This window comes from Leucopleurus acutus (assembly GCF_964270905.1).
Source record: "Leucopleurus acutus genome assembly, chromosome: 15".
NCBI classification, from domain to species: domain Eukaryota; kingdom Metazoa; phylum Chordata; class Mammalia; order Artiodactyla; family Delphinidae; genus Leucopleurus; species Leucopleurus acutus.
Window position 1 is genome coordinate 20,598,522 of NC_139157.1, and position 14,041 is coordinate 20,612,562.

Sequence of the window (14,041 nt, forward strand, 5' to 3'; positions counted from 1 at the left end):
CCCCATTATCTCCATTTTACAAGAGAGGAAACTGAGACTCAGGACGCAGAAGAGCGGGGACTCCACCGTGTAAGTCTAAGTCCAGAGCCTTTCTGCTAACGCTAACATGTTCCACAAATTACACAGAAAATGGGTTATTCTAAAAATAATACTGGGGGGGGGGAGGAACTTTCCTGGTGGCGCGGTGGTTGAGAGTCCGCCTGCCGATGTAGGGGACACGGGTTCGTGCCCCGGTCCGGGAAGATCCCACATGCCACGGAGCGGCTGGGCCTGTGAGCCATGGCCGCTGAGGCTGCGTGTTCGGAGCCTGTGCTCCGGGAGAGGCCACAACAGTGAGAGGCCTGCGTACCACAAAAAATAATAAAAATAATAATAATAATACTGGGGGACTTCCCTGGTGGCGCACTGGTTAAGAATCCGCCTGCCAATGCAGGCAACACAGATTCGAGCCCTGGTCCGGGCAGATTCCACGGGAGCAACTAAGCCCGTGTGCCACATCTACTGAGCCCGCGCTCTGGACCCCGTAAGCCACAACTAGTGAGCCCATGCGCCTAGAGCCCGTGCTCCTCAACAAGAGAAGCCACCGCAATGAGAAGCCCGTGCAACGCAACGAAGAGTAGCCCCCGCTCGCGGCAACTAGAGAAAGCCCGTGTGCAGAAACGAAGACCCAACGCAGCCATAAATAAATAAATATTTTAAAAACTAATACTGGGAATCACCATCCCTATGAACATAAGTTATCGGGACATGAAAATGTAATAAAACAGTGAAGGCACCTAAGTAATTACCTGTCTTGAGGGCACCTAAATAATTACCAGCCTCAGCACAGTTTGGGATGATGACAGCTTCCACAGCCAAAAGAGAAAGTGAATATATAGAGTCCAAATCCAAAGACTCAACCTTCTGTCCCAGAGATCCAGAAATCAGGCCTGTCTTTTAAGTTGGAAGTTAACCATCTTAAAACTCAAAATTCAAGTAAGTCATTCAAAATCTGCCGTTTTGCATGAATTCCCTTCAGAATCAGTAGGGGTTTACAAGTCAGAGATCCAAACAACAGGGGGGAAAAGAAAAAAGGGCAATGTATGAAAAGGCAATCTATTGAAGAATTTGTCCAAAAGCCAAAAAACATATGCAGAGAAGTTCAATTTCACACACACACATACAAAAATGCAAGTTCAGACCATTATTTACTACTTTTCATCTCTCTGCCCTTTTTGGATAGCAGTTTAACAGTAAAAACATATTGGCCCCAGAAGTTACCCAAATGAACTAAAATATATGTACACAGGTTATTATTTTTAATATTTTTTAAATGGGATGCACTATGACAGGATGGTTTCATCTTTCGTTTAAAAAGAAAAACTGTGCATGTGGGAATTTAGATGTAAAGCTGTACATTTATATATTCATAGAAGAAAGTGTGGCAGGACAAACAAAACTAGTAACAATGATCATAGAGGGGGAGAGGAACTGACAATTTGCCACTTTGTATAATTTTAATTTTGCATTAAAATTTTTAAGAAGGAGGCTGATTATTTAAATATATTACTCAAAATTTAGCATCAAAATGTAATGCAATAAAATGCTTCATTAACTTGAGAACAACCCCACAGAGAGGGCCCCACTAATTCCCACCTAGCTCACAATCCAAGTTTCAATACTTTGCGGTTTAGACAGAAAGTTTTTGACCTGGGTTCCTTTAGCCCTGGCCTAAAATTTCACTTTGTCACAATGGTAGGACTGGGCTATGACTCATCTTCCTCTGCCAAACAATTAAAGTTCTAGTTCAGCGGGAAAAAACTACTTGAGCTGCCAGTTCACTGAACTGTTCAAATCAAGGTCAAAATATTGGGGCAGGGGCAAAGGGAGTCACTGAGTCCAGATCCTATCTCATTCTCACACCAGTCCTTTCGGTGGCCCTCCAACCAAACCCTGAATTTGCAAATGATCAGAATAGAAAGCACCTGGTGCCCTCTAACTAGGGTCAAAGAACCCAAGTGAAACATGAAACCAGGATCCGTGTCACAATCATACCTTTCAAGTAATGCCAAGGAAAAACACAAGTAAAAAGATGACAGAGTGCACAGCTTCAGTTTAAATATATTTTAAGTACCACACAAACATAATATTTAATTACCCCTTCCTGCACTGCAGGTAGCAGGCAAACCTCTTTATCAACTGACTATATTTTTATAATTTTTACAGAACTTATTATTCCTTTTATTTACCTGGAACTCTTATTATTGCTTGCAAGGTGCTTTAAAATATGTTACATCATTAATCCTGACCACAATCCCCTCAGGGGTACGACTGGTTGGGAGACCAGTCTCAGAAGTTCAGTGTCTTACACAGTCGATAGTAGGGGGAACTGGGACCCAGGTCCCCCCCACCCAAACACTTCTTCAGTACCATGTTAATCACACTTCTCATTTCCCTCGCCCAAAATTCTTGTTTCAAACAAGTCACTCTGTCTACCCTTCGCCCAACTGAACAATTTTTTTTTTCTCTCAAGCCTCTGCAAATTACATTCCACCTGGTCTGCCTAAGCACCAACTCCTTTTCTTTATAAACATTAAGATCAGCTAAAAATTCACAAGCCCTGAGAAATTCTCCCAGACAAACCTCCCTGCACTCTGATACTCTAAATGACGTGTTCCTTTATTCTCATACAGTCAACAGGCGGGTGAGGCAGCCACTAATATCTGGCAAAGATAATCACACCCCTTCCTTTCAAACTAACTTTGGCACCAAGAACCTTTGGAGCAACCTCTCTGTAGTGTCCCCAACTGACCCCACCTCCACATTCACACACAGAGACACCTCAGCCCCTGATGAAATTCTTATTCCGACGTTCTCCACCTGCCTTGCTTCATGAAGACGCCAGCAACCCGGAGCCCTGTCTCTTCAGAGAGGTCTGCTCAGCGTGCCCTGAGCCAGCCTACTCCCCTGTGATCCCTTCCAGGAGCTTCTTCCTGATGACAGCTCATCTTCAGACGGGCCACCGTCTCATATAACGCACGCCCCTCCGGCAGCGCAAACCGGAAACGAGCAGGTCCAGCCCTCATCCAGCCTCGTGCTGCTCAGAGGAACCTGCTCGTCCAACCATTCCGCAAGCGGAGACGGAGACTCCGCTGCTAACAGGCATATGGGTTCGGTGCTGACGTACAGCACTGCCAAAGCTTCCTTCTTGCCCCTCTTCTGGAGCTTTCGGTCTGGTAGGGAACCAATAACTCTCCCCTGTGCACCTCCATCTTGAATCCATGTCACAATCACTTCGATAGTTTCTTTAACAGCTACAAAGTCAAGGCCTCGGTTTATTTATGTCAGGCTTCTGAGTGTGGGGCCCCAGCACACTGGTGATGCTAACGTGGAACCAAGGTTGAGAATATTTGAACCCGTTTATCTAAAAAGGAAACAGCTGCCACAGAGTCCTGTCAGCCCGACAAGAAAGCAGGAAAGATGGCAAGAAAAGCAAGGCCTCCCAGATGTGGCTTCCTGAGCAGGGCAATTTCTAGACCTAAATCATCTGTGCATTAGTAGATGCCTACAACTCCAAATAACTTTTTATTTCAAACTTGCAAGCCTTTTTTTTTTTTTAAACTTTGTTCCCCTTCAATTCGATTATTTGTAACATTTGGTCATTTGTACACAGATATCAAGATTAAGCAAAGGAAAAGTAAATATTTTAAAATATAAAGATTCTATATCAAAGATAGATAGATATAGATACTCAGATTTCAGCTTACTCAGTTTTCCCTTGTTATATCTCAACGGATAGCTGAGAGGCAAATGTGCTAAATTAGAGTTCCACATTTTAGAAGACAGCAAAGAGCAAAAGGATGGTCAATTTCAAAAAATAACACTGAAAGGCTAATTTTGAACAAATATGTACTTTAATTTATTCCATTTTATTACTTGTTGTAGTATTCCCCTTAGGTTCTGCAACAGTCATTTGAAACACCAACCCCTGTATGGTCAAGAGTTTAATGCAAAACACTTATGGTTTCACTCTTTCCAGCTTACTTGAGGTGTGTAAATAAAGGATTCACCCCAAAGTTTAATCTATTATGGAGACTGCTTTGAAGACCAAAAAAGGCCACTGTGGTAATGGAATATGCCATCCATAAATGTGTACTCTTTTTTATATCTTTATAACAAGATCACTAAAGAGAGCTGCCCTGCAGATACAAGAAAATAGTAAATTAATAACAGCCAATAAGAAGAGCGTCTAGGCCCTTGTAGAATCTGAAATCATGTAATACTGATTTTCGATTTTTATTAAAATAGAATGCCCTGAAATATTTATTTTTAAAAAAAATGCTTTCTATTTTCTTAAAGACTTTGGACTGATCACAGGGCAGGAAAGAATGCTATCTGAATGAACCAGAATTCATATTTAAAGCTGCAGTCTACTCATTTAAAAGTTTGCTTAATATTTAAAGGTTTGTTTGTTTGTTTTTCTTCTAATTATCTTCTGATTTCAACCACTATAGTTACCTGAGACCCTCTGTAGCAGGACAGTAACACGCAGACTAGCAGACGAAGAAGACTATTCATGCCGGGGAAAGAAAGAGGATTGAGAGTCAAGAGATAACTTTGAAAGGCCACAGGCTGCAATGCTACTCCTGCACGTGGGGTTTTAATTCAGTTCCTGATAGGTATTTTAATTCTCTGTTGAGACCACACTGATCTTTAAATAAGAGAGAAAAGTAACAGCCAAAAAAGAGAATTATAGCACACTGATTTCCTATTACACTTGGCCAAGAAACCAGATTTGTTAAGAAAATATGGGCTGCTCCAAGCATTCTAGTTGAAATGTGCTCCAGAGAGAGGATGCCTACCAGCATTTACCACATCATTCATATGGAGTTAGGAAGGAAAACATTAAGAGGGAAAGAGTAATTCCAAAGGAAAGAAAACCATTTTTAAAAAATTCTAACCAGCCTAAAAGTTGTCCCATAGTAACAATATTCAAGCATGATACGTAAGGTGAAATATTATACATCACTTGAGTTTTTTTTTTCTTCAGAAAACTTACGTGACCAGTACACAAATATACAGATTAAACAAGATATGGACATCTGAACCCATTAGAAAAACTAGGTCACCCTGGAAGTAAACTCCAGTGACAGTGACCAATCCAACGTGAAGTTCTGTGTCTGCACTTCTTCTGAACAAGACTGCCTTAAAGCAAAACTCCTCCATTTACAGCCCCCTCAAAAGTACAAATGTCTGATCCTCCCCTTAATCAGCTCCGAACTATTCTTAAAAGTAAAATACATTTTTAGTCAGCACAGTAAGTCAAGCTAGTAAGCTATCATCATACAACAGCATAAAGGAAACTCTCTCTACAGGACAGTAAACAGTCAATACATAATAAACTAGTTTGAAAATACATGAAGTACATTTGTCTCAACAAAGGTATGGCCCCTTGAGTGCTTTTTCCTAAGAAGCCAAGAACTGGAAAACAATCGCATGCTGAAGCGAAGGATGAAACCCACAGCGCTGGTCTCGACTATTCAGAGTCTACAACAGATGTGGCGTCAGGAAGGACAGGCCGGGCTGTTCCCATCACCGGCTGGCCGTTACTTAACACACTGGGTTCAGTAAGTGACTGAGAGAGCCCTGTCTTTGCTGATATCCTCTTTTCATAACCTCACGGGCGGGAGGGCTGGGAGTCATGCAAGTTGACAAACTTACCTGGTAAATGTTTGCTGGCCTGGCGAGCTACCTGCCATGGCAAATCAAATCTGCACTTTTTCCAACGAAATGCGGTGGCCGCCGGGCCACTCATCACCTACATTTGCTTAAGTGAGGAGGAAAAAGATGCAGAGGAAGTGGATTTTAACAAAAGCAGCCTGCGAACTGCACACTGGGATGTCCTGTTTTGGGGTGGCTTTTATTTTTCCCATGAGAGGATCTGACTAAACCTAACTGAATCTCCTCTAAATACCAGACAGGAAGTCACACTTCGCAGTTAGTGAAAATTCCTTACATCATTTTTTGTTGTTGTTTTTTTAATTGTCACAGCTAAGAGCCTTTGAATGTTTCTGATCTACTACAAAGAGATTATAACTTTGCTTCCTGTTTTTGACAGTGTCAGCTGGTAAAGGGCACCTCCACCCACCTCCTTACCCCACTATGAATATAAACAGAGGCGTTTGCCCTGAGTATACAACTGGGCTGAAGAGTTTCGTTACATATTAACTACACTTCAAAGAATAAATCAGACTTGTTATTTCACTTTAATATGCATATATACCTTGGGAAAAGTGAAACTCAAAAGGATTTCTTCTTCATTCCTTAGAGATTGCTATTATGGAAAAAATAAACTCAACCACACAGAATACTAAGATGAGAGGTAACAGTTTTGATCCATATTTTCCAGCCTATTCTATCTTGTGTATTTGCCTTGCTCTTTTGCTATATCATTTATGCAGATGTCATCCACACAGCTACATAGCACAGGGAGATCGGCTCGGTGCTTTGTGACCACCTAGAGGGGCGGGATAGGGAGGGTGGAAGGGAGATGCAAGAGGGTGGGGATATGGGGATATATGTATATGCATAGCTGATTCACTTTTTTATACAGCAGAAACTAACACACCAGTTTAAAGCAATTATACTCGAATAAAGACATTGAAAAATAACTTTTTGCCTTATTTTTCAATATAAGGCCTGAGGCCTTACAAGATGTATTAATAATGATCATTCATCTTCTAAGAAATTTTCCATGTCCCAAGGCTGCACTGTATAATCCATTGTTTTCGTTATTTCTTGGCATACAGCTGACTATGAAACTGACCGCTGAACCTTCCTATGTCAAAGAGAACTTTCCACTGTGGGAAATTTCTAAAACATTCATATTAAGCTAAGTGGAAATGTCATCATAGTTCAGGAGCAAATACGGTCTGTATCACCCAGTACAATTTCTAAACTAGATTCTACACAGGAAAGGCAAACCACGGAACAAAAACAAGTACCAAGCCTACAATGGAGTTTCTGCAAACACTGGACTTGAAGAAAATCAGAAGCAACAATCAGTTTATCAAAGTTATCTGAAAGTTCTTCCAAAAAGATCTAAAAGAAGCGCACTTTTAAAAACTACTCTGTAACGTCTATCCACTGACCCCTTCTTCTGCTAGATTACACGGTGGCCTCATTTCTAGTTCTTGTGAAATCAATAGACCATTTAAGTTGCAAGTATCTGTCTAGGGTATGCACTTTCTTATTCAATCTGGTGTTGACAGCAGTAATCAAATTTTGTACATACCACTAGCTCTATTATAGCTCAATAGCAACTGGCTGCCAGCCTAGGTTTACTCTCATCCAAAAGGAAAGAAAGGAGTGGACTGCAGAATTACAGAACAAATCAGCTGAAACTACAGGAGGTGGTGTGGAAGTGAGCGAGTGAAGCAGAGGCATTGAAGACTAATCCTCCTTCCACTGGGGAGACATACACCGGGCACATCAGCACGGCCAAGCCCAGGTCAGCCAACCTTGACCATTAAAGGCAGACATTTTCTTCATTCCCTCTATTATCTGCAAACCCTCTGGGCTTTGAACATCTTATTACAACTGTCCGTCCTAACTACTGAACCTACACCTAAACCTGCAGAGCAGCAGACAAAAGCCAGAGATAAACCACACCCTCCAACACCAGAGAAACCAAATGTGAGGGAATACAAGTTACAACACTTCCCATGAACCGTCCAGACACAACTGGCTTCATGTTGTAACTCTTCTGTATGCACATAAGCTAGGATCAAGCCTTTTTCTCGGATCAAAATTGTTCTCAATTCATCTTCTGTAAAAACAAGGTCGGCCTTAAAAAAAATTGGGAAGGGGGTAGAGACCTGACTTTGAAAGTCTACTCAACTTGCATTTTTAGAGTTCAAAATCTCTAAGAAAACCGTATTCCTGCTAACAGATATTCTCTACTTAAAGGGAGCATGGATGATACGATTTCTTGGTTTGACAAGCAACTTTCTCCCTCATTTTTTAAAACTTGAAATAATTTTAGACTCACCCAAAAAGTTGTAAAAGTAGTACACAGAGTTTTCATATTCCCTTCACCCAGCTTCCCCAAATGTTATCATCTTACATAACCAGAGTACCATTATCAAAACCAAAAAATTAGCACCGATGCAGTACAATGAACTACTCTAGAGATCTTATTCAAATTTCTCCAATTGTTCCCTTTTTCTGGTTCATGATTCAGTCTCAGATCCTGCACACAAGCAACACTTCAAAAATGCATCCTTTCATTCACTATCTAATGCATGTTTCTGATCCCCCCCAAAAGACCTGTTTTCTTTCATGTTGATGAGGTAGTTTCATCATCAACCATTGAGTCTTCCAGGCGATAAATGTTTATCTCCTCCACAATGCTCTTCATACCTAATCTGTGAGTCTTATCTTGTAAGCACAGGTCAAATAGAGTTTCACAGTCCCTTGTCCAAAACCCTTAGACCAGATGTGTTGCCAAATCAGAACTTTTCCCATTTGAGAAAAGTTACACTGCACATAGGCTATACATTACATTAAAACAAAAACAGCGAGATCCAGGACAATTTCCCCTAGTCAAACACACTAATACTTCTGCAGTAAATATGTGTATTTTATGAGGTAAGTGGGATAAGTAAAGATTTTAAAAGCATCCCAACACTTCAGGTCCAATTTTGCCACCAAATGAGCTCGGGTCAAGCTCGGGTTTTACTATCAAATGAATTACAAAGAAAATACCTTTCAGTTTTTACAGCTCTTTTTAGCTATTACAACTGCAAATGAGGGAGTGTAGATCTGTACCTATGAAATCCGTGGCCTCATGCATCTCCCACCCACCTTCACACCACATCCTCTTTCACCTCCAATGTTGCCTCTGCCTCCAGGCTCTCTTTACTCCAATCCACCCTCCCACAGAGCCTCCAGATAGATCTTTCTAAAGTACTTGCAACTCTCTAGCTTCAAAATCCTTAAAGATTTCCCATGCAAGGAAGGAGGTTGGAGTCTAATCTTCTTCATGAAGTTCACAAGGCTTCCACCAACTGAGCCAACTCCTCTGACTGTAACAGTGCTACACCCAGGAAGAATACAAAAATGAAAAAGGCATAGTCTCTGTCCTCAAGAAGCTGCCATTTAATTCAATCTCTTGAATATTTTCACCTAAGTAAAAATATAGAATATAGCTTCTCCAATCATCCAAGAACGTATTGGGATTTTTTTTTAACTCATTCTTTTCTAGCTAAGAAGTTCTACCTTAGTTCTTGATCACATTAAAGATTACTAACAAAATCCGACATGTTGGCATGAAAAAGATTTTTCACATGATTCTAACAACACATGTCTAAAAATACTTGCTATGCTACTGTTGCAATTACAAAGAGCAAAAGCCAGGAAAACTTTTCTAAAAACAAGCAAACCCAAAAAAGTAACATCAAAGATGTTATTTAATGGGCTGAATGATTTCTCATGAGATTGTTTTTCCAAAGCACAAAGATATAAATAAAGTCTGAAACCATGCCTTTGTTTCCATATTAGTATACTAATGGAATCGAATGACATTATAACCAAGAAAATTATGTTAGAGAGAGCTACACAAAAATCCCCACCATCAAAGAGTTTAGAATTTATCCCAACCACACAAAGGCTGATCTCCAATGCAGACATTAAGGAACATGCCAGTGAAAGAGGAAAGAAATCATATTTTCAGTATTTTAGTTTTGTTTTCTAAGGTGCAAAGACACTTACTTGGAATGATGAATTAAAAGAAAAGTTCCTAGACATTGTATTTCAAGATAAAATTATAACCTTTCTTACAATTATCTCAGGAAAAGTGCACAAAAGCAGTGAGAGTAAGAGTTAAAGAACACCACCACCAAATCCCATAATGATGGGGGTAGAGAGAGGTAGTAGGTATACCCGTGCTCTTCCTACACCAAGAGAGGGGAGGAGGGTTCCCTCCCAGGGTGGCCCTCCTCTCACAACAGAGTGTGTGAGTGTGTGTGTGTGTGTGCGCGTGCGCGCGCGTGCACACATGGCAGGTTTCTCACTGGCAGTGTTGCTTCCAAACAGAAGTGACAACTGCCTGGAACCGAAAGAGGTGAGGTATCCGGTGGCGGACAGCGATCGTGGTAGAACAGGCCAACACTGCACGGATGCCGATTGATGCCACTGCTCTGTAAAAGCCAGGATCCAATCTGCCAGGGCCCTGGAACCCTGCAGTGCCGACTGCTTAAGACAGGGGTCCCTGGGACAGCCACTCAGGTAGCAAACACCTCACTCTAGCAGAAGGAAGGAAGGTTATCACCATGGTTCTTCAGGGAGCAGGAATAGTTGTTTAAGGAGACATCAAAAGAGATGAATAAAACTCAGATGCTTTACAAAGAAAGAGAATTTTTAAAACATTACAAAAAAGGAAAGAGAAAGGGAGTAATTTTCCTGAATTTTCTAAATGTTCTGTTTTTATCAATCAGGTGAAAAATAAGTGTTGTCATTTCTCATTTACCTTTGTATTGTCATCCCTTAGCATGGAGCCTGGAACATTGCAAGGATTTAATGAGCATTTACTGAAAGAAGAGACAGGAGCTGATGTGGAAGACATCAGAGTGAAAGTAAGAGTGGACCAGGACAGTGAGAGGAACCCTGGGCGTCTCTCACACCCAAAGAGCTTACACAAGTCCGCCTGATGCAGAAAGGAGGTGCCACGGTCTATGTTACAAGCAAAATCAAAACTAGCAGCTCTGGGGACTTCCCTGGTGGCGCAGTGGTTAAGAACCCGCCTGCCAATGCAGGGGACACAGGTTCAAGCCCTGGTCTGGGAAGATCCCACATGCCGCGGAGCAACTAAGCCTACGTGCCACAACTACTGAGCCCGCGCTCTAGAGCCCAAGAGCCACAACTACTGAGCCCGCATGCCACAACTACTGAAGCCCATGCACCTAGAGCCCGTGCTCCGCAACAAAGAGCAGCCACTGCAATGAGAAGCCCAAGCACCGCAATGAAGAGTAGCCCATGCTCGCCGCAACTAGAGAAAGCCCACGCGCAGCAACAAAAACCCAGCGCAGCCAAAAATAAATGAATTAATTAGATTAAAAAATAGGAATTCTGGGGCAGACCGCAGCATTGCAGAAAGGGACTAGAGAGCTGTGACCAAGCGAGAAGGGTGCTTGTGGGAATGTAAAAGAAGGATTAATTTGGAAATGGAAGTGCTGTAAAAGTAGAGGCAATCTCATTGGCAAACTGCAGGGCTGTGGAGCAAAGATCAGCCAGTGAGTTTTCTTGAAGTACATCTGCTGCCATTGTGAGAGAAACTTCTCTGGTTCCTAGAGGGTTCCAGAACACTCAAGCTTCATGGGAAGGTGTGAAGAAAAGAAACATGGGGACTATTCTTTGCTGTTAGCAGTAAAAACATCTAGTGGGAGAACTGACCTAAGAGTCCCATAGGGCACAACAGCCTATGAATCCAGATGTGCCATCCATAACACTTCGTTCCTGGGTCCCCGGCAGTTACAATCTCAATTCAATGTTTCCTGTGGAGCTCTTAAGCCCTTATGCAGATCTGAAGATGTTGGCCACTCATTAGATACGGGTATTAACTTGCATGAGTCATCTGTATATTCAGCCTGCAGCTGAAACTACACAAAGATGGTCCTGCCTACTAACGGGCACACCCACCCCACTCCCATGTGTCATATCTCTGGCCATGGGAGTGAGACATAATCATCTACTTGTGACAGCTGAGGGCTGGGAATGGGGAGAAAATGAAGGATCCAGGCAATAGTGAGGCAGAACCAATGCCAAGGAGATGACCTCGAGTATTTCAGTTCCAGGATTTCTAGGATGAAACAGTTTCCAAGCAATAACCAGGTGAGGAACAGAGAATGCAAGTAAGGGTTATCGGTCAAGAATTTATGAGCCATGCAACTTAGGAACAAGATTCCTGGGCTTTGGGTCTGTGGGAGCCAGTCAGCTAACTGATCTGTTTACTGAGCACCTACTCTGTTCCATGCAGTGCAGACGAGAACCAGTTCCCAGGCCAGCAGAGTGTGGCAACACCAGTGCTGCAGAGGGCGTGTGTGGTGCTCAATGTCACTGCCTCGGGGATCAGCCCCTGAGATAGGCCTGGGCCTGCAAAAGGGGAAAGGAGGGGGCAGGAGCTACCAAACAAGGGGGGACCGAACACCGCAAAGGCAAGAAATGCACAAACGGTGTGTTATTAACATATTCTAAGAAGTGACAGAGAACAGGGAGGAAGATGGGAGGGTGGAACTTGGAAACAGTACCAGAAGGTACAAAAGTGGAAACCACGGTGATCCAGAAAGAAGAGGAGAAGAAAGTCAGGCCCTTATTCCAGGGCCGTCCCTGATGGTAAGCAAGCTATTCCACAGTTCGCAGGTCGGGACCATTTATGTACCATTTCACACAAAGCTCCGCTTTCCATAAAATCTTTCTCCTCCAGAGAACGTCCATGAGTAAATCTGTCTATCTATAAAAGATTTATAAACAGAGCCAATAGAACAAACTTGGTTTTAAATTAGGAATACTGCACTAAAAATGACTTCCCAGAGGTTGCCAAGTTCCAGCAGAGGGCTGGAACTACCAGTTTCTATTGGAACCTCAGTATGTAATTTGGTCAGTAAAAACTGACCAATTTTAGGGACCTCTGAACTTTAAAGTTCTTTCACATTTATTTTTATGGATGCCTGCAAAAGTCTTACAAGTTAAGCTGTGTCAATACCTCAAGTCCTGTTTGAAACATGAGGTAACTAAGGACTCATGACACCGAGTAAAACACCATATTCATGCCGTGGGTGTTCTGAACCTCTGAACCAACTCCCTGCCCCAAAGTCTTTCCTCCCATCCCCTTGTGGGCCCTCTAGAAGCAGCTTGCTGGCTGTCAACAGCACTGCCTGAACCAACGTGAAGCCCAGAGGTTTCAAAGTTATTTTTCTGAGAGAAAACAATACTATATAATACTTCCTCTCTTCCTCAAAGTCATAGCCAAAAACCATATGAAAGCAAGAGGAAGTACATGTTCCTCAACAGCAATCAGCTTCCAGGTATCAAGTAGCCATAACAGCTGCACCCCACCCCAGTCCCAACCTCTGGCACAAACACAAGCGTCAGGATCTTGAGGCCACTCAGATATGTCTTTCCACAACAGAATGACAAAAGGCCCTGACACTTCCACTCCCGAGGGCACTAAAACCATAGCCCCGAAGGAACAAGGTGGTTACTTTTCATATGAGTTACTAAACTGAGCCCCTCTACACCGGAAAGAGGGGGCAGGAAAAGGAAATGAAAGCAAGTGACTCTAGGTTCTGGATTTCATATGCAAGACTAGCCAGCAACAGGTGCAGCGTTCCGGTGAAATTAAGACTCCCCAAACGCCTCTCGCCTCCGCAGCACAAAGGGCGCAAGCACAGCAAGCCAACATTAGCAGTGCTGTAAGAAGTGGAAGCCATCATCATTTCCTAGCCAGCAGCAATTCTGAAAAAACAAGAAATTTACCAGACAGTACACAAAATATTTCTCTGCTGACATGAGACTTCTTTCACACTGTCCTTTCCTTAAAACACTTTACTCGAAAATAATTTAAATGTTGGTCATAATAAAATATTTTTTAGTGCTAGTGACTAGCATAGTGCCTCGTGTGGAGTAGGTGGGCAATAAACATTTATTGGATGAATGAATGAAACAAGCATAAAGATAACCAAAATCTTACCCTCAAAAGAGTATGTAAGTGTATTTTTCCCCGTTTCTCCAAGAAGGGAACAAAAGGCTGGAATCAGAAGCCAAGAGCAAGAGATATCGCAAATAGAAACATATCAGGATTGTGAAAACGACTATACTACCCAAAGCAATCTACAGTTTCAAAGCAATCCCTATCAAATTACCAGTGGCATTTTTTTACAGAACTAGAACAAAAAATCTTAAAATTTGTATGGAGACACAAAGGATCCCGAATAGCCAAAGCAGTCTTGAGGGAAAAAAACGGAGCTGGAGGAATCAGACTCCCTGACTTCAGATTATACTACAA

At 42.2% G+C, this 14,041-nt stretch overlaps 1 protein-coding gene across 6 annotated transcripts in view; it reads right to left on the reverse strand.

The window, feature by feature from the left end:
• UTRN (utrophin) overlaps positions 1-14,041 on the reverse strand; it is a gene marked incomplete at both ends in the record, with an annotated part of 495,417 nt that overhangs the window by 432,635 nt on the left and 48,741 nt on the right. For 2 of the 6 annotated variants that reach the window (XM_082855593.1, XM_082855594.1), the window contains one exon: positions 5,701-5,794. The exons of the other annotated variants lie outside the window; for them this stretch is intronic. In XM_082855593.1, coding sequence (XP_082711719.1) covers positions 5,701-5,794 — 94 coding nt within the window. Of the gene's footprint in view, positions 1-5,700; positions 5,795-14,041 lie in introns of those variants that run through there. 6 annotated transcript variants of the gene reach the window in all.